The 23,953-nt window shown below is 41.3% G+C and overlaps 1 protein-coding gene across 2 annotated transcripts in view; it reads right to left on the bottom strand.

The window, feature by feature from the left end:
* Erich3 (glutamate rich 3) overlaps positions 1-23,953 on the bottom strand; it is a 119,430-nt gene that overhangs the window by 56,743 nt on the left and 38,734 nt on the right. For both annotated transcript variants that reach the window (XM_008853641.2, XM_008853642.2), the window contains exons 2-7: positions 22,490-22,583; positions 19,744-19,869; positions 15,582-15,653; positions 13,954-14,082; positions 9,167-9,325; positions 5,232-5,450 (exon numbers count right to left, since the gene is read on the bottom strand). In XM_008853641.2, the coding sequence (XP_008851863.1) occupies positions 5,232-5,450; positions 9,167-9,325; positions 13,954-14,082; positions 15,582-15,653; positions 19,744-19,869; positions 22,490-22,583 (799 nt within the window). The remainder of the gene's footprint in view (positions 1-5,231; positions 5,451-9,166; positions 9,326-13,953; positions 14,083-15,581; positions 15,654-19,743; positions 19,870-22,489; positions 22,584-23,953) is intronic.

Raw genomic sequence — 23,953 nt, 5'->3', positions numbered from 1 at the left:
AGAGAGTCTCTCAACCACAGTCAGGCATGAAACTCCAGAAGTGTGTGACCCTCATGAAGTCTAATTAGCCTAATAGAATCTGCAAGTGCTGCAGTGAATTCAGACGATGTTAAATCCTGCGGACCCAGGGGCACCTGGCTGGACGTCTTCTCTCTTTTCCTTCTTTTTTCTTTCTTTTAAGTGTATTAGAAAACTCTAGTCATAGGCAGAGGAATCACCTTAATTTATAAATAAGTTACAAGAATCATCTCCCCTTAATGAATCCTTTTTGTATCTAAATAAAACAAATCCAAGCACTAAGGTAAAAGTGCCCAGCTGTCGGCTGTGCCTCGTGCCCCTGTGTCCAGAGAATCGAAGAGACGTAGGCAAGCAGGTGAGCCATCGGGAGGATGAGCCTAAGCAGACGCGCAGGTGTGGAGGCTGAGGGCTCTGGAGATGGTAGGAGTCCGGTGAAAACACAGTCAGGCGTGGGACAGGACGTGCAAGTAGCGGGGAGAAAGAGCTGGAAAGGTGGGAGTCCGGAAGCAAGGAAGACCAGGAGAGCTGCGCCCACAGAGGCAGATCAAGTAAACCAAACACCCCTCCACACACCATCAGGCCACACTGACAGGGGGCCACGCTAGCCACTGAACAGATATCCATGCTGAACCAAACAGAAGACACCTACCTACACGCAACACATGGCTTTAAAGCCCAGACTTCAAACTATACGTGCTAAAGGGCTAAAGGTAAAATAAACACACAAATAATACCTATGTATTATTTTCTGTGTGTGTTACACAGTTTTTAAGACAAGAGGTAATGAGATGTATTTATAATTCTTTTTCAACGATATAGGATTCTACAAATAAAATAGTCCTAGATCTGAAAGATGCAAAAGTATCACGAACATTTACAAAACTGAACCTGACACAGTTACAAAGAGAAATTTGCAAGCCTGCAGTTTTCATAGAATGAATCATCATTATAGTTCAGGAGCTGAGAGAGGAAACAACTGAAAGAAATCTAATGATGTAAAAATATGAATGACACAAGTCATTTGGTAGCCATTTATAGAGCCTCGATCCCCAGATTTAAGAATCCATGTTTTCCAAAAGCAAAGAAAATCTCCACAAATAACAAAGAATTAAAGTTTCACTGAATAACAAGATGCTTGTTAAAAGTATGTCCTGTGAACACAAAAGATCAGAATTTAAATACAGCAGCAGAAGAGAAATCTCAAAAGAATGTGCGGAAAATAAAACTGAAGAGTTTCCAACGTGAAAAGCAGCAAGAAACCTGAGATCATCGGAAAACCAATCAGTCTAGAAGTTCAGCCTCACCAAGAGGAGTTCCCTAAAGAAGAAACCTGGGGGGGGGGATATGCACATGTGTGCATGTGTCTGTGTGTGCAGGAGGGTGTGTTTGCATATGTCTATATGTGTATGTGCATGTGTGCATGTGTGCCTGTGTGTGCATGTGGGTATGTTTGTATCTGTGTGTATGTGTGCATGTGTGTATGTGTGTATGTTATGTGTGTGTGGAGGAGGGGGAAGGGGGGAGATCATAACAAAGTTATAGTAAATATTTTCAATAAAATTTCCCAAACCTAGAGAAACAGAGGCCCAGCCAAGTACAAGAGTCTGCAAATAGGACCTGAAAAGAAACTCACCATGACATATAATTAAAACAGTGAAACACAGAATAAAGAAAGGGTACTGAAGGCTCAGGAAAGAAAGGACAAGTCACTTATAACGTTGACCTCTCAGAATAATACTTGATTATTCGCATAAACTTTTAAAGTCAAAAGGTCCTGGAAAGATGCATTTCAAATTCTGAAAGATCACACCTGTGGTCAAAAGCAGACTATTATAAAAATGCCGCTGTCTATTAAAATTGAACGGAAAATTTTAAAATTTCATGATAAAAAGAGACTAAGGTAATTTATGAGCACTAAGTCAGTGCTACAGAGGATACTAAAAGAAACATTTCAGTCTGAAGACAAGGGTAAACATACCTGTGAGGTCACATGGAACAAATACTACCAGGAGGGTTAATCAAAAGAGATCTAAGAAGGCACCAGAAAAATCAACAAAATGGCAGGAAGTAATACACATCTTTCACAAAGCTGAATATTAGTGGTCTCAATTCCCCAATAAAACATCAGACTAACAGAATGAATTAGACAAGAGGATCCAGTGTTTTGCTGCCACGAAGAAATGCAGCTCAACATCAGTGACAGATCACACCTTAGGGAGAAAGACAGAAAAGGCATTCCAAGAAAACTAAACGAGGAGACAAGCAGACTTGGCTACTCTAATATCTGAAAAAATAGACTTCAAATCGAATGTAGTCAGAAGAGATAAGTAAGGCCATTTCCTACTCAACAAAGGAATAATCCACCAAGAAGATATTATGATTCTAAATATATACGTACCAAACACAGGTATATTCAGCTTCATAAAAAATACTCCTTGATATAAAACCAAAGATTAATCTCCACACCCCACTCTTACCAGTAGACACATCACCCGGACAGAAACTAAACAGAGAAACATTAGAGTTAAATGACATCATAAGCAAACGGACCCAACGTATCTACAGAACATTCCATCCAAACCCTCAAGAATATACATTCTTCTAAGCAAATCATGGAACTTTCTCCAAAATTGACCAGATATTAGGACACAAAGCAAGTTTCAATAAATTTAGGAAAATTGAATAACATTCTGTATTCTCTTGACCACAATGGAATAAAGCTATATATCAATAGTGTAAAAATACAGAAGGTACACAAACTCATGGAGACTAAATAATACACCACTGAATTATAACTGGGTCACTGAAGAAATCAAGGAGGAAATTCTTTGAAAAGACTTGCAAGATTAACAAACCCTTAGCCAACACATCCGAAAGAAAGAGAAGACCTAAATCAGTAAAATTATAAATGAAAAGGGAGACATGATGACAGGTACCGATGAAATTCAGAAAATCGTAAGAACAGACCTTACAAACCTTTATTTCACTAAATTGGAAAATCTAAAAGAAATTAATTTCTAGATACATGAGACACAAATCAAAATGAGATAAATGATTTAAATTGATACATAACCATAGATGAGACTGCGGCAGTAAAAAATAAAATAAAACATCTCCCAGACCAGATGGGTTCACTGTAGAATTCTATCAGACCTCTGAAGAAAACCTAACACCAATACTACTCAAATTATTCCAAGAAATAGAAAAGGCAGGCTTTCAAATACTTTTAATGAAGCCAGTATTACCCCAATGCCAAAACCAGATAAAGCCATCACACACACACCCACACAAAAAAAGAACATTACAGACTGATGTCCCTAATGAACAGAGATTCAAAAATTCTCAACAAAATGCTGGTAAGCAGGGGCTGGAGAGATGGCTCAGCAGTTAAGAGCACTGGCTGCTCTTGCAGAGGATGCGGGTTCAATTCCCAGCACCCATATGTGGCTATGAACCATCCTTAATTCCAGTTCCAGGGGAATCCAAAGCCTTCTTCTGACCTCCATGGCATTACACAACACGGGTGCACTCACATACATACAGGCAATACACTCCTACACATGATATAAAAATAATTAAAAGTGCTGGTAAACAAAATTCAGGATCACATCAAAAATATCATTCATCATGATCAAGTTGGCTTCATTCTAGAGATGCAGAGATGGTTCAAAATATCCAAGTCAATAAATGTTAATCATCACATAAAAAGACTCAAAGGCAGAAATCACAAGATCATCTCAATTGATGCACAAAAGGTCTTTGACAAAATTCAACATCCATTCATGATCAAAGTAAGGATGGAGCACATATACCTCAACATAATAAAGGCTTTATACAACTAACCTACAGCCAACATCTTGCTAAATTGAAAAAAACCCAGTGGTCCCACTAAGATCAGGAACAACACAAGGGTGTCCACTCTCTGCACTTCTACGTAATATAGTACTTGAAGTCTGAACTACAGCAATAAGATAAGAGAGGGAAATAAAAGGGTTACAAACAGGAAAGATCCAACTATCCATACTTGCAATGATATGACACTACACATAACAAACCCCAAAGACTTCACCAAAAACTCAATAAACACATTCAGCAAAGTGGCAGCTTATAAAATCTATACCCAAAAATCTCATATACCAATGACATGTTGAAAAAGAAATCAAGGAAACAATCCCATTCACAATAGCCATACAGAAAAAGTCAAATACTAGGAAAAAAAACCTTACCAATAAAATGAAAGACTTCTACAAAGAAAACATTAAGACACAGAAGAGGACATTGAGGAAGACTTTAGAAGATGGAAAGATCCCATGCTCATGGACTGGAAGAATTAATATTGTGAAAATGACCATCCTAACCAAAAGTCATCTACACAATGAATGTAATCCCTGTCAAAATTCCAGGGCCACTCTTCACTGATAAAGAAAAAACAATCTCAAAACTTATACAGAGGCATACATAAAGAAAGACAGCCAAAGCATTCTTGAAAAGCAACAACAGCAAAACGGTGGGAGGTGTCATCATATCTGATTTCAAATGTTCATCAACTGATGGATAAGGAAAATATGGCCCATGTACACAATGGAATATTATGCAGTTGTTAAAAAATGAAATCATGAAATTTGCAAGAAAATGAAGTAGAAAAGATTATACTCTGTGAGACCACCTGGGCTTAGAAAGACAAATGCTTTACACTCTCCTTTGTGTGTGGATTCTAGCTTTGAGTCTTTAGATTTGTATGTTTTTGACTTGCAGTACATGTGGAAGCTGGGTAACTAGAAATGCGCCATTGGGGACAGACCCATTAAGGTAGGAATATATATATATATATTTGTAATGTGTGTGTATGTATAGTGAAAGTGGAGAGGAAGAATACTTCCCACTGTACTTAAATCCATCAATTTTCATTAATTAAATGTTAAGATATTCTGAAGAAACAAATGAAGGGAAATAAATGATTTGGAAATCAGAGTAATTCAAACTAAATTTGACCGCAAGGCTTAACAAGTATATCATCAATTGTGCAATATTAGTTTTCCAATTGACTTACTTAAATGTTTGTTTGATTCATTTACATTCACAATGATACTTAGTATATTTCTCTATGCAGTGCTTTTTTGTGCATTATTGCAGCAAATTCTACTACAGGACTAGAACTCTACTGGTGTGATGTAATTAGCATTAAATAAAAGAAAACTTCGATCCATCATCACCCTGGTGAAGAGAGGCTCGGAGCCATTTGGAGCAGCGATGGGATGGAACCTCTTCCTCCTCCAGGCCTCCTGTCCGTTTTCCCGGACGGTCTTTCCAGCTCGGGGAGGGGGTGGAGGGGGAACAGGTATCAGGTAACTGTTGATGTGTGGAAGTTGACAGGAATCTGCCCTCTGTGGACTGTCCAGCGAGCTCCTGAACTTCATCATTGCCATCTTGCTCTGTAATCAATCATATTTCATGACATAAGAACCAACGACACAGAGGCAGCACCCCAGGGTGACCCCAAATTAAAGGCAAGCTTGGGAGATCGACACTTCATAGAAACCCAGCTGATAACAGACCAACCCAAAACACTGCAATAGGCTGAAAATGACCTTGTATATCCACTGCAAATTCAATAACCATAAATTCCTAACCTCACATGAGTGTGGTTTTAAGAGAACACAGCGGGTAACCCTCATAGCATTTCAGGGATTTTTTTTACCCTCAACAATCCACTGAGTCTTTGTGGAACTCGTACATTTAATTTCAAATCATTCTCCAGTAAGGTTGGACGGTGCCCTGGGTGAATCAGAGTTAGGACCTTCTCGATGCTCTGACCTCATCCATCCAGAGGTTGGAATAGGGAGGGTGTGACAGATGCACCTGTGCACTGTTCAGATCACCTCAAACTGGAATATTTATCAAAATTTTAGAGAGACTGTTCTTTGATCCAGAACCTTGACAAGTGGAAATAAATCTTACACGGAGGGTTACGCCAGTATTGATTCACTAGTGTAAACATGCATTTGGGCACACGCATGCATGTGTGTGTATATTTATATAATATAGATAAGTGTGTATACACATATATATCAAATTTAACTGGATCATCAAGAAACTTAACACCCAGAAAGTACATACATATTATTAAATTTTGCTTTGTTTCTATAATTATAGATTCTCACTGGGCTATAGAAATGTGAATGTATTAATACTGACATAACAGTCCAGGTAGTGTGATATTACATTTTTATGTGGAGTTTGATTAGAAAGCAAGAGTAAATGGAAACTTAAACATGGAATTATTTGTACAATGTATCTTTACTGCTGCTTAGCTGTTAACATTGCATTGTGTGAGGGTCTTTCCCTTTATTCCATTTTCTTTTTCTCTGCAACAGATTGCATCGAGACCAGAATGCCATGTCATAAACAAGTGAACGTAGCAGGAATACTGAAATCAATAAATCTAGAACATTGGGAATTTGGAAAATTTTAACAATTGTTTTAGAGGATAAATAGACTGACTAGGTACCAATCAACTGCTTATTGTGTTTAGAAATGGTTTGGTACTTTTTTATTTAACATCTTGTTCCTGATCTCTTTCCTACTTAGCTAGCAGTGTCTTAGATAACTTTCTATAGCATTACATACGATTCTGCTGTGCTTTACGTGCGCTGACATGTTAAACAGCACTCTAATATTGGTCTTCTTGGCTGTTCACCATTGTAATGATGACAGTTCGAAATGTTCTGGACTCAATTCCTGGGCACATAAGCACATATTTTTGGATAGACTCCTACATGTGAAAACACTGGGCATGTTCGTTTAAAAAGGTGCTAGATCTCCTGAGCAGTTCCTTTACAGCCACGCCAATTTCTAGTCCCACCAACACAATAGGAGAAACTCATTCTGAAGGCGTACAATTTTAGTCACGTGATTCGTTTTACTCAGCGATATCACAACCAGTCTGTTTCTGACCAGATCCCTTTTCCTAAAGATACTCACTCCTGCTGCTATGAGTTTAACCTGATTCAAACTTTTGCGCCTCCTAACACCACCTGCCTACCTTTCACCTTCCAGTAGATTAAGCAGCATCTGCCCAGGGCTCCGTGCATGTTCCGCAACCACACAGACTCCTATATTTCATGAGGAGGCTCCTGTCATGATTCCACACTTTTCTCATCAATGCCTCTAGCAAAACCTGTCTATCCTCACAGTATACTTTTCTCTCACATACTAGAGTATAATCTCCAACAAATTATCTTTGACCTCCTTGATAAGTAATATAGCACCAGTTCTTGAATCGGTACCTAGCCTATAAATGCCCAGAAATATTTACCAAATGAGAATTGAGTTTCGCTCATTGAAACTAAAATGACGTGAATCTCCATCTTGCAGTACATGTGAGCTTCCAAATGCCTTTTCCATCAATAACCCAAAGCCCCCCAAAAACTTGGAAACAGGAAAATAAGGTTCTATATGGACTTAGCTAGCAGTAGTTGCATGTAGTGTCTCACAGTAAATGTGGAGAAAAAAAAAATTCTCCCTAGGCAGCAAAAATTTGAGCATCATGTGATAAGCGGTGTCCTCATACCCAGAAGGAAATGAAGCAAAGTAAAATTCATAACTATAGAAGCTTAGAAAGAATGTAATCACCTTGGCAAACATGCCAAGTACTCATTGGAGCACTGTCTAAGGCACAGGAAATCCTACCCATTGGGCTTTGAGTACTTCCAGTCCTAATGGCAAAGCTAACCCAGGAGGACACAGAGAGTTTTAGCCAAAGACCTATGTGTTTTCTGGTACTTTTGGCAAGCCCATTCCTAAAATGAGACAGACACCTCAGGCCACCTTAACCTAATCTAGGAACACTGAGTAGAACCATAGCCCTATTCTGATTCCATGGTTGCCAGGCAGTCATCTCATTATGACCTCTCGCCGTCCAGGCGGCTCTGCCCACCAGGGAAGATGGCACTTTCCCTATGAACTTGGACCATTTGACATCTCCTGGCCCAATTTTGACAAGTCTCCTACTTGGGATTGCTACAAAGAGACAAACAGCCCTTCATCACTTTACTCACCCTGGGACAATCTCCCAGGACCGGGCCATCCCTGGACACTGGCAGAAATGGAAAGCGTGTGGACCTTGCACCTGAGACTAGATCTGAGACTTAGGAACCTGCCTAGCTCTGAGCCATGTTCTCAAGACAGGGAGCCAGCACTTCTCCGTTAAGTTCTGCTTCCTAGGAAACTAACATTAAATTAACTGAAATAAGGTGTGTAAATTGTTCTCACAAGCTAAAAATCTCATTAAGTGGGTTTGTATTTTAGAGTTACATTTCTCTTTTTACTATGAAACATAATCATTTGTTCATCTCTAAGGATGCTATTTGTTAGTTAAGGAGGAAAATGGCCTCAGTTCATAGATATTGTTCCTCAGTAAGTGTTGAAACATGTTCACCCTTAGTGATGATTACGTTCATGACACAGGTTCCTAAGCTAGCGAATGTTTCTGCAAGTTAGAGATGCGAACACAACCTCCTTAGTGAGTGAACGGCCTGGCTGGTCCTCCACTTAGTTAACTCTTCTTTCACAGTAGCCATACCTGTTTGTGCCCCATTTAAATGAGGGAAGATCCCCCAGAACACCAGCCTTAAAGGAAGCTGCATCAAGATCCTGGCTGTGATGAACACAGCACATTTGAACAAGGAAGATTCCTCCTTTGCTTCTGCAACTCAGCATCTGAGAGTCAGCCTCAAAGTAATTTCAGACACTGGTGGGAAAGCCAGTCAGCATGCAGATGTAGGCAGAGCCACGCAAAGCCCCATTTCCAAGTCTCCTGCATTTAAACCTGGAAGGAGTCCACGCCAGGTCATTTCTGGGGGAAGTCGTGTGGCTGTGAGAAGTCTTTCCTCTGTCAACTGGCCTTTCAATTAACACTGCAGGTACTACAACTCCACCCTATACACATTTATCTCAATTACGCAGAAATGACAGACCTTCCAGTAAGAGTAAGATATAGCTAATCATGAGTACACAATGAGTGCTTAATAAGTGCATGGTATAATTTTACTGAGTAGATGAATTGAACATGATATCTTAAAAACTTTGATAGCTTGATATTCTAATAAAGAATTTTTTAAAGGTATTTCTTGAAGAAAATTGCATTTACCCCAATGGGAAATGGAGCTTCACTTTCCAGCAATGAGGCTTTGGGTTTGTACCCTGAAGTTATCTTTGAAACATTTCTCCTTGTGCGATTAGCGAGAAGAGGCTGTAATCCAATCGGAGGCTGCATACTTCCTGGGGCAGTATATGGTCGAGGGGCTGTCTAGACAATTAGGAAAAAAAAAATCCCATTTGAATTAGTATCTTGACATGTTTCCAGAACCAATTAATAACCCAACAAATTGCCTAGAGTAATTAATGGTGCCTTTTTACTGAACAGATTAAACTTTAATTATATCCCTCCATTATACAAACCCTTATAACCTCAAGTATTTGTTAAAACATATGGTACTGAAGTCCTCTACCTAACCAAATGTCACAGTTACAGAGTATTCTAGACTGAGGAGATGTTCTCTATTATATTTCCATTTTTTTATTCATACTATAAACTCTTGACAATGCTTAATTTATGCTATGCAGAGAATGGCTCTGCTCAATTAAGTGTTAAGTTGAATAATGTTCCTACTTTATAGATCTGAAAGGATATTATTGGAACAGGCTCTTTCTGTTTCATGTTTTCAATATGAACTCCTTAAGCCATAGGTTTGGCACCAAAAGTAAAAGCAGTCAACAGGCAAGGCAGGCGTTCAGCTGAAACACACACGGTGACAACTCAACTGCTTCCTAAAACTGCAAGAAGCAAAAGTGAAAAAATGTCCCTGACAACTTTGGAATGCACTGCACAAAAGTGGGTGCTTTCCAGTTTCCCATTCAAGGCTCCAGTCTGCCTCCTCCACTGAGCTCTGGGCCCTGGAAGTCATTCATCTAAGAAGTGACCAACCAACCTGTAAATGGGAATGACAAGAGGGACTGGAAGCAGAGCTGGACAGACTGGAGGCCTTTATTCCCCTGGACTCACTCCCGAAGGGTAGGAAGGGATCCCTGGACCTAAGATCCTTCCTAGCTTCAGGTCCTACCTGCTGCTTTTAGAAGCCAGCCTCTCCCTCTCCCACTTCTGCAAGGAGCTATGGCTTCCCATAGTGCTGACCCCAGCAGGATTAGCATCCCTAGTGGTTTTTCCCTCACCCCTGCTGCCTCTTCCTAAATAGTTTCTTTATTAAACACTTCCTAATTACTCTATTTGTATGAGCCATCTGTTTCCTGCTGAGCCCCCAACTGAGACACTTTCCAATCCAGAATGTACTGCAGTGAGCACAGAAAGTATCAGCACAGAACATGATAAGTGCCTTTGGGGTATCAACAGAATACTATAGATTCAGTATGAAGATTAGCAATGTGTCAAAAGTGGGCAAAAATGAAACTTTGGGCCCAGTTGTTCTATTACAATAAAATAGTCAAAACATGTCAAGAATAAGACATACGTACTCAAAAGGATACGAGTGGATGGTATAGAGATGATTCCCAAAAGAGATTCATACATTGAGTCTAAAGACTGATGAACCACAATTATTCCATTCTACAAAAGTGTGTGTTAATCTTGTCGAGCCAGATCCTGCAATCAAATGCTGGTCCTCTACCATCTTCAGAAGCCTATGCCCATGTTGCTAAACCTGGTATTCTACAATCAGCAAATACTGAATCTCCCGCCCAGGCCCAGCAAGGAGAACAAGGTAATTTTTAACACCAGTGATACCATCAGTCAGGCCCAAGGAGTCATAGCCATACTGCCCAACAGTCAGTCACAACAAAACACTAGAGAACTGGACTTAGAAGCGCTCTTCGAATATTTACAGTAAATCCAGGAGGCTAACCAAGATTAAAGCTTTGCGGGAGCCATGAGATTTTCACCCTAATGGGGAAACAACAGGAAAACAGGAGAAAGGTGAACTCGAACGTCCAAGTGAGAGCGTCAGCTCTGAGCTATAGAGAGCAGCAAAGCCCACAGTGCCCAGTTTCTGTTTCCCTTGCTTCGGGAGTGACAGAATTTTCATTTGGGACATGGCTGACCTAAATAAAGAGTCTGTTTCCAGAGTTCCCTATGACTCTGTGCAGAGACAGGGCCCCCACTGCAGGGCAATCAGATGTGAACAGAAGGGATTCACAAAGCTGCCAGCTCTTGCTCACAGAGAAGAGGGGCCTTACTTTCCTGCTGACACCTTCCCTCATGATGGAGTATCCACATGACGACTGGCTACCCTGCCTAGTGTGGCCGAAGCAAGTCCCTCAGGCTGGTGGATGAGTTAACACAGGAGGAGTCTGGGTGTCTGATGACTTCATAGAGTCAGCTGAGACTCAGTACCAATGCTGGGTGGGCAAGAGCCCCCATGGTAAGCCATTGTTATCTGGTGTCTGTTATGGTTTGGATGTGAGATGCGTCCCACAAGCTGGTCTGAGCTGGAGGTGCTCTTTGGGGTGTTTTATGACACCTATGGGAGGTAGGACCTGGGAGGAAGGAGTTTACTCTGAAGGTGTTTATGGACCACCCTCCTTTCAGCTCTTTCTCTGTTCTGACAGCTGTGAGGACACCTACTGTGTGCTCCCTCTTCCTTGCCTTGAGGGACTCTGTCCCCTCAAGCCACAAACAAGCATCTCCTACTTCAGTTGTTTCTAGAAGGTATTTCCTCCCAGCAACACAGACAGTAAGGTGTGCGGAGTGTCTATAAAAATTGATCGTAAGTAGCACAGGGAGTTTAAGTGAAGCAGGGTGAGGTTCAGAGTGAACCAGTTAAGTCTATACATAGGTCTTGAAATCCACATACAGGAATTAAGTAGACGCTTCTAGACAAAGGACTCGCAGCACCCAGAATTCTGTGGACTCTCTTAGACAAGTATGCATCAGACATTCCTGTCCCAACAACCCAGCTGAATACAAAAGCATAAGAAGTATCTTGTAGAAACCCAGGACAGCGGACTCCCACAAACTAGAACATGATCGATTGGCTGCTGTACCCTCAATTTTACTTCCGTGCATTTGCATACAAATATCATTCAGTTAGATGAATGTCACAGTCAAATGTTTAACTGATTGCATTTATCTCTGAAAACAAATCTGGCCCGTTAACTAACAGCTGTGAGCTCCAAACTATGGTAGTTCATATCAAAAGCTACCTTAAATGTGCTGTGTTTTAAACTGTGTGTAATAAATTTTCTTGGAATAAATATGGCGCTGTTGCATGGCATCCTTGAAGCTGCTCGGGAATGTGAATTGAAATCTCAGAGGATCTCCCTGGGAGCACAGGATTGTTTGAGATGACTTTCCTCAGTTTTAACGGTAGCAGTGTAGCTAAATGCCTGTGTGGTATTTTGAAAGTTCAGGTGCAATTAACAAGGAAACAACTGCATGAACACTCATTAAAACCTTCTTAGTCAATTCAAGGAAGGTTAAAGAAAAGCAGTGACATCCCATAAAGATTCCTGTCTTCATCTGGGGTGTATGGAGGTCGGGCGAGAAACAAAGATGTGTTCAAGATGGGGTGGGCAAAGCAAAAGGGCTTTGGCAGGAAGGGCAGTTCTAAGATCTCAGTAAGATGCACACCAAGGGTGACCATGTGACGGCCCTGTCCTGGAAGGGGAAAAGGCTTTCGAGGTGTCAGGCGGATGTCTGTGTTGCCTGTCATTTTTAAATGACCCCTCACTCCTGCCACATGCGATCTCGGGATTGCATCATAAACTATTTGCTGAGGGAGTTCAGCTGGAAAATTGAAAAGAAAGCTTTTTTAAAGGGTTTTTCCTCTCTGAACCAGGTAGGAAGGCAGAAAACCTCACTTGAATGTCCTCTTTGTGTCACCTGGGTAAAGTCTGGAACATCCTGGTGAGCTACCATCCAACAAAAATGTGATTGTGTGTCGATACCTACATTCAAGTCAGACCTGGAAGGAGAGACCTACCCGAGGGAAAATGGTGGCTTTTCAACAAGCAAACCGCTCACCAGGAAATGCCAAAAGATAATTCCCTTAATGCCACAGACAATGAGCTTGCCTCAACAATCTAAAAGCATTGTAATCGCTCTACAAACACTGTGCAATGTAAAAATCATTGTTCAGACTAATGAGGAAATACATTAGGTCATGCAAACCAAGGGTAAAGATGTCATTGGGCAATTTACCACAACCTCAGCCAACAGCAGCCAGCAAGTATTTTGGAAATCTTTCCTGACTCTGTATTGCTTCAAAGAACCTTTGCCCTTCTTCAAGCAAGAGCTGCCCCTGGGTTAGAAATGAAGCATGATGAGATAAAATATCAATGTAGGATTTCTTCAGATGCAAGTTATGCACATTTATTTCATCTTAAAATATATGTGTGTGCTTTGAATAAAAGGAGGCCAACATGTAGCACGTACTGTTGAGTGTATTAGCAGAAGGGAACACAAGGATACCGGAAGTCAGGAAATGTAGAGTGTGTCTGGAGTGACTAGTGTCTCAATTCCTCCGCATTGTGGAGTACTAAGGGGCAATTTAGGAATAAATAACTGAACTAACCTGAAATAGCTAACTTGAAGTCATGATGTTTGTGATCTTAGCTGCCAGGTAGAGCTTGTCTTTTCTGTAGCTAAAAGAGAGCCAGGAGAGGTATCTGGGCTTGTAACATTAGTGATCTTCACATTAGAAACTACAGTAAGCACACAGTTTGGCTGCAGTGATTTTGCCTGGGGGGTGGGGGACATTCAGTAGAGACTGTTGAACGATGTGAGACAGTGAGTTTCATATCTTCTTTTTGACTATATTTTTCTGTCCGTGGGATTATTCAGACATGTCTCTCAGAGCAGTCTTTCCGAGATTAATGAGAAATCATAAATTAATTAGCCAGGACAGAGTGTTTAATAGGGCTCACCAGTGTTAATGGACTGGAATGTCCTTGGTCAGCCAGAACGCTGTGGCCACGGTTAGTCTTTGGGCCAGCTGGGGGGTGGGGAGTTAGGATGGGCATGTTATCTTCAATAAATCGTCTTGTGTGTTCTCCCTGGAATGAAAAGAAAGATCCGTGAAATCAATGCATAGCTGCTCATCCAGGTTAGCATAACACCTGACACACTCATGCCTGACTATGAGACCGTGTTCTTCTTGCCCCCCTTCTGTGTAATGGTGTTCAAGTTGGCAAGAGCCCCCAGCCCTCTCAGGGAGCTGGATGTTGTGGTGAGAGGCAGAACATGGAATCCTTGCTAGCTGTACACAAATCGTCTAGGGGCAATGATGTTTATTAAGCCACTATAAAATGCCCATGCTTTTCACTACTCAGTAGACTTCCCAAAGAGTGCTTTCCTGTACTCAGATGCCCTTAAGCCAGAGAGTTCTCATATCAAATAAAGGGAACCCAACCATATTTTTCTCAGCTGCAGATATGGAAATTTTCAACAAGTAGGTATCAAATGGGAGGAATTGGAGTGTCTGTAGCCTATTGCCTCACAGCCTAGTCTGTTCACACAATGGCTTCCTGCTCCTGCATGGCTGGTGAGGGACAGACACAGAGCCCAGGCAATGGGACTCGCTCTCTATTTCCAGTCTCCATTTTCTCCCTCATCATTTTCTCAGAAAAATTATAGACTGTAAATCAATCCTTAATACAGGGCAATATCAGCCTGCTAAATGAGCAAGTCTAAACACCAGCTCCTCTGGTTCCTTTTTAAAAAGGGAGTCATCTTCTGTCATTTAACACTTTGTGGACAAGATTATCTTTTGAGCCCAATAAAGCAGATTTGAGTCCTTCAAGCCAGAGATAATTTCAGTCTTACTAGGGCATGTTGCCCTGCAGACAGTTTACAAATGCATATCAGTTTGTGAAATGTGCCTTAAAGCGGCACATTTGTAATACTATACAGAAAATTAAGAACGAATAGCTCATGATTTCAAACAGCTCAAGAAATCAATTAAAACTGCCATCCCAAACTGAAACTTTTCAGATATGCTTAATTGAATCTCTCATCTCCTGACTGAAATTGATACATTTCATAAGTTTGCTTCAAAGAACAAAAATAGAACATAAGTAATGCTTTTAAAAATACCCTGCACAGAATGTTAGATCTTATCATGCCTTCTTCGGCTAAGGAAGATCATTCCCTCCATGATTTTTAAGGGTGACATTCTCATGAAAATGTGTGATTGTAGAATTCTTAAAATGTCCTGTTCTTCATGTTAGAACATTACCATCTATTTTTATTTTCTTAAGATACATGAATATCCTTTGGCCTCTGCTGCAAGAAAATACAAAAGCAAGATTTTAAACTTGACTATTTTCAAGTTTGTCTTTGAAAGGTTTTTGGCTTGTTAAAATTTATTTCACGGGGACAGCTCATTTATCATGATGTCCTGTGACAGTCAAGATTCAGGCACAGTCAAACCATTATTTCACCCTGGCTGTGTGCTGCCCCAAAGTAGAGTACCTCGAGGGACTTCAATAACAACACTGTTTTTTGAAATCACAAAATAATATTACAAAGTGAAAGAAAGGTTTTGGCACCTCACCTTAAACCTCTGAATTCGCTCTCTCCTAGCCAAGCCCTCCAGTTTCCTCTTTATTTCAAGCTGATGGTAACGCTGTGGAAAGAAAGCCACCTCAGTGAGAGCTAAGGATATTTTAGAGGAAAATAATCCCAATAGCACCCACTCTGGTCTCAATTGGCCCTCTTGTCATTTAGATGGCAAAGAATCACCTGCATAAGTGTGCAGGTGGGGCTATCAATGGCACTGCGCTTTGGGAAGCCAATTACAAACACATCTTAGCTAAAAGTATTCATACCCTTTAACCAGTCAGCTCCATCCCCAGACCTAAGAAGAAAACAGAATAATGACTTCTAAGTGCCTTATATAAAAAGATGCTATCTGAAAGGGTCTCCTCCTCCTCCACACCTCCTTTTCTTCAAAGGAAAAAAAATGCAACAGCAGCATAAAATTTGAGACTAGTTAAATGCTTAAAGCATCCTGTGCTGGAACAGAATGTAATCGTTAGAATAAGGTTCCTAACAATTGTGATTTTTGAAAAATGGAAACTCAAGGTAATGTATGAGAAAGCAAAATACAGAATGGCACAGAATTACAGTAACTAATGAACCCTCTGCTGCATGTCTGTCCCAATGGCAGGAAGGTGCTTTCTGTATATTTTTTAATTGAATGACTTTTGTTGCTAAGCGGTCCCATTTCACAAGCAGAGAAACTGAAGCAGAGGATCGTAGACTTGCACCTAGTCAGCTCTGGAGTTATAACTTCCACTTTGGTGGAACTCACATTAACTTCCTAGTCCCTGATTGCCACAAATCCATGCCCCGCTCACCATATATTACAGTTTTCTTTTCTTTTTTAATCTTTATTTTATGTGTATAATTGTATTGCCTGCATGTATATAAGTGCACTCATGTCCTTTAATGCCCCTGGAGGTCAGAAGAAGGCACTGGATTCCCCTGGAACTGGACTTACAGACAGCTGTGGGTCCTGAGAATTGAACCCAGGTCCACTGCAAGAGCAGCCAGTGCTCTTAACCACTGAGCCATCTCTCCAGTCGTTTTCTTTTTTTATTTACTGTTTATTTATTTACTTATTTGTGAGACAAGGTCTTGAAACAGCCCAGTCTTGTCTGGAACTTGATATATAGCCCAGGATGGCTTCAAATTTATGATAATCCTCCTGCCTCAGTCTCTCGGGTGCTAAAATTAGACATGCCATGGCCGAACCATGATTTTATTGATAAAATAAATAGGATTAGAGGAAACTAAGAAGGAATGCATACTAACAGGAGCTATCTCCGAGAGCAGAAAGCCTGTGTGATTATTTTTCTTTATGGGGCTTTGTTATCCAGTTTTCCTGTGACATGATAGATTTATGATTTAAAAATAAACCTCCCATAAGAATGATCGGTTTCCAATTAGATGTGAAATCATTCATAAGCATTTCAGAGTGTTCTGTTCACTGTTCCTTTGGGGAAATGCTTTTGCCCTGGTTTTGGGCCTTGGCTGAATACCTTGGCTGAATCTACTTCCCCAAGGCCTTCAGAGTCTCCTTGACCAAACCTCACTGCACTTTTTCCAGTACCCACCATAGTTACTCTACAGTGTGTAGGGTTTTGAGTCTCCTGGCTTCCAGGGAATCAACCTAGGAGGCTTGTGCTTCACCACTGACAAGTTGCCTTCCACTCCCACCTCACCCCCCACCCAGCAGGCGAAGCCTGGGTCGCTCGCGCCTCACAGTCTCGCCCACTCTTGCTCATTTAGTCCCTGAAGCTTTCTCCATCGCCAGTCTCCCAGGCAGCTGCATCTCACATTCTCCCGGCTGCTATTAGCCGCTCCCTATGGCAACAGCTTCCTAATTGACCTCCCACCTCCAATCCTCTCCAGCTCATTAATCCGTCTTCCACATTACCAGCAGTAGTGCTTCTCTACGGCTCTGCTCATTTATTTCACCCTTCTGCTGAAAAACATCCCATTGCATCATCACCGACACTGCAGGCCAACTTGAGAATTTAAAACCAGGGACAAGGCCCCAACTTACAGGATAGTGTCACTTCTGCTGACCAACCGTCTGAGCAGTCTGGCCTCAGAGAACCTCCCTTCTATACAGTGTCCAGCGCACCTGCCAACCTCTTCCCCTGGAACTGCTTTCCTGAAATCCTAGCTTACTCTGTGCATCCTACTCTGTGCATCCTACTCTGATCCCTACAGAGGAAGGCCCTGCCTTTCTCCATGGTGTTCAGGTTGCCAGCTCCGGCTTCTCTGCAGCACGTGTACACTACTTTTATAAACCGCGTCTGGCAGCTACTGCACGGGGCATTTGGAAAGTCTGCAGTTACTGTTCGTTGCCTCAGTGAATGTATGAACATATATCTACATAGTAGTAGAAACCACATCAATATAAACTAAATGGAAGACGATTTGGAGACATGTGTAGTTAATTCTAGTGTATTAATAGGTCAAGTATCCCTTCTGCAAAATGGTCAGGACTAGACCATTTTATGTTTCACAGGTTTGGGGGAAAAAAATCAGACTTTACTGTTTAACATCCCTAATCTGAACATGAAAAACACTCTGAAATCTGAAAATGTTCTGAACAGCAACAATGCTTACAACTTTTTCCATTTTGCAGCATTTTGTATTAGATTTTTAAATTTTATCTGTGTGTGTGTGTGTGGTGTGTGTGTGTGTGCGTGTGCGTGTGCGTGTGCGTGTGCGTGTGTGCGTGTGTGTGTGTGTGTGTGTATTTGGGGGGTGGGCTGAATGCAGAGGCCAGAGGAAGATACCAAGTCTCCTGCTCAGCCGTGCTCCATGTTGTCCCCCTTGAGACAGGGTCTCTCACTGAACCCAGTGCTATGCTGACGGCCAGGAAGCCCCAGTGTCTTCCAGTCTCTGTACCTCACAACACTGGGGTTACAACTATCCTGTCTTTTACCTGTGTGCTGGGGATTTGAACTCAGGTCCTAATGCTTGTACAGTAAATGCTCTTACCCTTTGACCCATCACCCCGGCCCCATTTTTCAGATCTTCAAATTAGGGATTGTCAATTTCTATATTACTATCATTATACATTCTTTTATACATTAAATATAAGGTACATATTACCATTTTAAAAAGATATTTATCTAAAATTTGAAAACTTAATGAAGACTTACATAATAGGTTATCTAACAGTTTCAATGTGTCGAAACATGTGAGTTTGTGAGGTCTTAGAACACCAAACTCGAAGGCTTGGAGCTGGTACTGAACTCAACACCTCTGAAATTTGATAGAGGCTAATTTTGTGCTGTGTTATTTTTTAACAGAGTTGTAGAATTCCAACTTGGGGTTGACATCAATGAGTCTACGTAATTCTTACATATGATTTAAAGAACAAATCCATTCCTGATGAACAGAATACCTAGATGTATGCACACAGTCATCCTGAGTAAATACTCTGATCAATAGAATGGTAAGTATTGCATAATAACAAACACTTCCAACAGTACTAAACTCCTGTTGGTTTACGGACGGCTTTACAATTGTTCCTAAATGTTTATGTACCCGCAGGTCAATGGTTCTACAAGCCAGATTCTCTGATTTACTACTGTATGGTCAAGCCAAGAAGTAACGTTCTTTTTCACAGAGATTAAAATGGTGTTGGTACTTGAAACTAGTTCCATGGAACAAGGCTGGGAAAATGTATCAGGCTAGCCACATTCTCTGCTAAAACACAATGTCAGACTTTTAAAAATTTGTGGATGCTCAGGCTGTAAATCTACGCTGAGCAATGTTTCTGAAGTGGGAGGGACTGCGATGGTCCACTGTCAATTCCTTGAATCTTAACACATGGCTAAGTTATGGAGCCTTAAAAGAATAGCAGCTCTTAGATAATTTGAGGCAGTGGAATTACTGATATTTAAACAGATGTCACGTTTTTTAGCAAATGGAAATTAAGGTACAGATGGTAAGGGCTTGGTAGCCATTGTGGATTAAAAATCTACATTAAAAAAGTAAATATCACACAAATGTATCATGATGCCCATTGCTTTTCCCAACTAAAAAAGAAAATTTTAGTCTCTGGGCTCCTAACACCTGGCATAGGAAGTATTTCTCAGCTCAGTTCATTCCATTTAGGACAAATTACACAAACATTCATTATCACACAGTGAACTATCAATGACAAAGAAGATAATAAATATTTGTACCTCCACGTCAAGGACCTTACGGAAAATGGCTTGAGCCAAGCATTCCCGGGAGTACTTCTGGTGATCCTGTTTCATGATATTTACTTTATATTCCTTTTCAGAAAGGATTCTCCCACTTTTTGTTATCTGTTGTGAATAACAAATAAAATCCACGGATGAATAAATAAAAATGCACACAGAAACACAAAGTAGAGAAAGTCTTGTTAGGCACCAAAGAAAGTCAAAGGAGGGGGAGGAGGAAGGAGGGAGACAAAGAGGGAGGGAGAGAGGGAGAGAGAGAGGGAGAGAACCAGAGGGAAGGAGAAAAAGCAGCCTTATCTTCAAAGCCTAAGGAGGCTAATACATTTTCACTTTTAATGGTTATTGTATAAGGCGGGAAGGAGAAAGGAAGATTCACATCCCATCAGTGTGAAAACACACACAGGTGGTACACCTGAAGTTTAGAACAAGGTTTTCATTAGAGTAACGAGTTCCTGGTGATGGAGCCAGGTGTCCCTTTCATCCCCCCGAAGGCACAGGGGTGGGGGTGGGGTGCTGCTACCTGGAAACAGTGCCCAGGCTGTGTTCGCAGGACGGCTGGTCTCACAGGAGACCCTCGCAAGGTTAGACAGGTGCACTACAGAGGAGCCCTTTGGTTTGTTTTGAAAAATAATTGCTTTCATTACTCTCTCTGCTCCCTGTCCTCCCTCCGTCCCCTCTCCAGCCTGGAATGTAATTTAATTTGTTGTGATTTAGAATTTTACCGATTAGGGTTCTGAAGATAGAAAGTTTTCAATATTGGTCTCAGTGGGCATCACTGCAAGTCCCAGGAGTAGCAATTTCTGCCCGTTGCTTTTTGTTTTCTTTGAATTTTTCCCACAGGCATATTTGTGGCTGTTCCGTGACCCCTCTCCCATAAACGAGGTGGCACTCTTTGTTTTGTTCACCTTCCTTAGGCTACTTTATGCCAGTATTTTAAGATTAGATGCAAGCCACCTTTGTATTCTTAATTTTACTCTTACTTTGCTAGCTGTAATTTTATATACTGTTGTAAGATATTACAGCATTGAGCTCACCCAGAATTGGGACACATTTGGTTACTTGGTTACACACACACACACACACACACACACACACACACACACTTTTGAATGAAGGGGCATATTATAGAACATGGGCTTGAAACTCCACATATATCTGGAGGATGCTGTCCATGGATTTCATGTCTAACTGGGGAACTGTTAGGCCATCCTGACTGCCATCCCTGCGGCACTTAACATGAGTCATGGATTCTGTCTGCTTTCCCTAGTTAGACTAGAAGCCCCTGTAGGGCATAAGATCTTAAACGTGAATGTGGATCAGAAGCACTGGGAGGGTTTGAAGAACAGCAGATTTGTGGCCCAGTCCCCTAGCTTCCCACTCAGCAAGTCTGGGGCTGCAAGATTCATGTTTGCATGTTCTAATGAGTTCCCAGGTGATGTGAACACAGAGGCTGTGCTGCTGCTGTTGGATCCACCACTCTAAAGTACTACGCCCTCCTTATTTGAACTGCTACAGTTTTAACCAGTGTTAAATGCTTAGAGGTGCTGTTAAGCAAACACAAAGCCCTTCACTTCACAATGTTCAGAGTCACCACAGTAATTAGGGTGGTGATCCATGGCAGATCTCTGTCATCTGACCACTGGGCACCAGGGTGGTCATTTCACAATTGAGGAAGTTGGGCTGAAAGTGATCCATGAGTGATTTTCTCTGATTCCTCTCTTAACAGCAAAGCCAGATTTCAGCTGGTCTGTCTGATGACGAAGTCTCTAGAGGCTGAGAAGGCTGTTCTCTGAGATCTACCCAACTAGTGCTAAGCACAGAAACAGCAATTGGAAACACAGTCTGCATTCTTTCGACACCAAGGCAAGACTGTTTAAGGAAACCCCCTGTACTTTAAGAAGGAAAACAGTCAATAATGTCTGGAACCACACCCCATTCTTTCCATTGAAAATCATAGTATTTTAAAGATTCACTACGTTATACACATTTCAAGGAATGGAAATTGTGAGGTAGAATGGTTTTGAAGCCAATCAAAGGCACTAGGGTCTCAATAAATCATCACATGGAAATGAAAGTTTAAAAAATTTCAAGAGGGGGAACTGGAGAGATGGCTCAGAGGTTAAGAGCACTGGCTGCCCTTGCAGAGGACCTGGGTTTGATTCCCAGCACCCACATGGTGGCTACCAACCATCCTTAACTCCAGTTCCAGAGAATCCAATGCCCTCTTCTGACCTCCTTGGGCATTAACAGGACATGGGTGCACTTTTATACATGCAGGCAATACACTCACACACATAAAATAAAATATTTTTGAAATTTTTAAACAATCCAAGAGGAAACACGTCACATTTTTCATACCATATTTTGTATTAAAAACAAGATTTTTTTTCAGAAACAAAGTGCTCTGTTACCCTCAGTCTTTAACGGTTTCGGGCTCAGAATGTGTGTTGAAATTTTAAATGAATAAACAAATGAACTATGCTGCGGAACACTCACAGGAATTTTTCCTCAATAATTTGTTTCCTTGGCAGCCACTCTAACCTCTCTTCTCATCTTAGAAAGAGTCTCAAATAAATAAATCAAAAGTTTGGAAAGAAAGTCATTTATCTAAATTAGTAGAGGAAAAAAAACATGTCGCTGACTGAACTGGGAAACCGGAAAAAGAGGCTGGGCATTTTCAGTCTTAACTGAAAGGATGTGGGGAGAAAACAAGAGCAAGCCTTACCAGCCCTGATCTCAGGAGATGCCGCCTGATCCTGGTGTTGTTAAAATATCCGGCCAGGTGTTTATCGGTGAGACTATTATATGCCGCAAGTGATCTGAAACAGAAAATGAGACATTCGGGTTTAACGAATGATTGTTTGATCACCAAGGCCATTCTCGGTCTTCTCCCTAAATTCCGCCTAACTCAGTCAACTATGCATTCGTGGACAGGTTTAATGACCAGGTGCTGAGCACCTACCAAATTCCAGGTCTTAGGATAAGAGGCAGGAGACAGTCCTGACTTTGATTAGACAAGAATGGAAACCAGAAATGAATGATTAAAATGAGTTTAAAAAGCCCAAAGATAGACATGTGCCTTAAATCTTGCTTCAGAGAAGAGACCCAGCTGCTGCTCTCAGAAAAAACTTCTCAGCAGAGAGCAATTTTAGGACTCCATGGCCCCTGCGGGCCCTGCACACACACCACCTGCATCTCTCCTGCCAGCAGGACACGGTTTAAAGGCCTGTCTTCCATCTGTCAGGGATCAGGTGACCCACAAGCCCCCCTCCTCTCCAGAAAGCATCTCCTGATGCCCCCGTCCTGTGTGACACTCCACTGCAGGAGACCCCGGAACATTACTCATCCCACATTATGAAACCTCTCGTTTCCCGGCTCCTCTGCTGGCTCTGAAGGCCATGGTTGATTCTCAGTGTCACTACTGATGGTACCTGTTCTGTTCCTAAGCAATAATGTGCCCAGGAGATGAAGACATGGCTTTCTGTGGGATTTATTCTTATTGACATAAATTTCCATTATTAAGTTTAGCATTTTGATTTATTAATTTACTCATATTTATCTAGACAATTCCATTAATTCTACATCTAGTACCAAAATTTTCCTTGTGTAGATGTACAGATGATATTAGATTTGGGGGGGTCCTTTATTTTAGGAGTTAAAGGAGGCCGGATGTGGTGACACACACCTGTAAACCAATACTGATCATAGGACACCAAGGCAGGAGGATTTCAAGTTGGACACCAGCCTGACTCTCCTCTCTTTTCTCTCTCTCTCTCTCTCCCCCCCCAATACATGCATCATGACTCAAAAGAAAACCAGCTAAATTCTTGGCTATATACTATACCCAAGAATTAATTAGTTAATTAATTAGTAATTAATACATGATTAATATCAGTATGAAAGTCAGAGTTGGAAACTTCCTATCTCTTATTTATTTGTTCATTTATTATATTTATGTGTATGAGTGTATTGCCTGCATATATGCAAGTGCACCTGCATCGTGCAATGCCCAAGCAGGTCAGAAGAGGCTGTAGGATCCCCTGGGACTGGAGTTACAGACAGTTGTTAGCTGCCATTGTGGGTACTGGGATTCGAACCCTGGTCTTCTGCAAGAACAATCAATGTTCTTAACCTCTGAGCCATGTCTCCTGCACCCCCCACCCTTACACACACCTAAGATTTTAACATG

The sequence above is a fragment of the Nannospalax galili genome, unplaced genomic scaffold, assembly GCF_000622305.1.
Source record: "Nannospalax galili isolate Female #2095 unplaced genomic scaffold, S.galili_v1.0 scaffold387, whole genome shotgun sequence".
In the NCBI taxonomy this organism is placed as follows: domain Eukaryota; kingdom Metazoa; phylum Chordata; class Mammalia; order Rodentia; family Spalacidae; genus Nannospalax; species Nannospalax galili.
The sequence above is the reverse complement of the archived record's forward strand: the minus strand, read 5'-3'. Positions and strand labels throughout refer to the sequence as shown.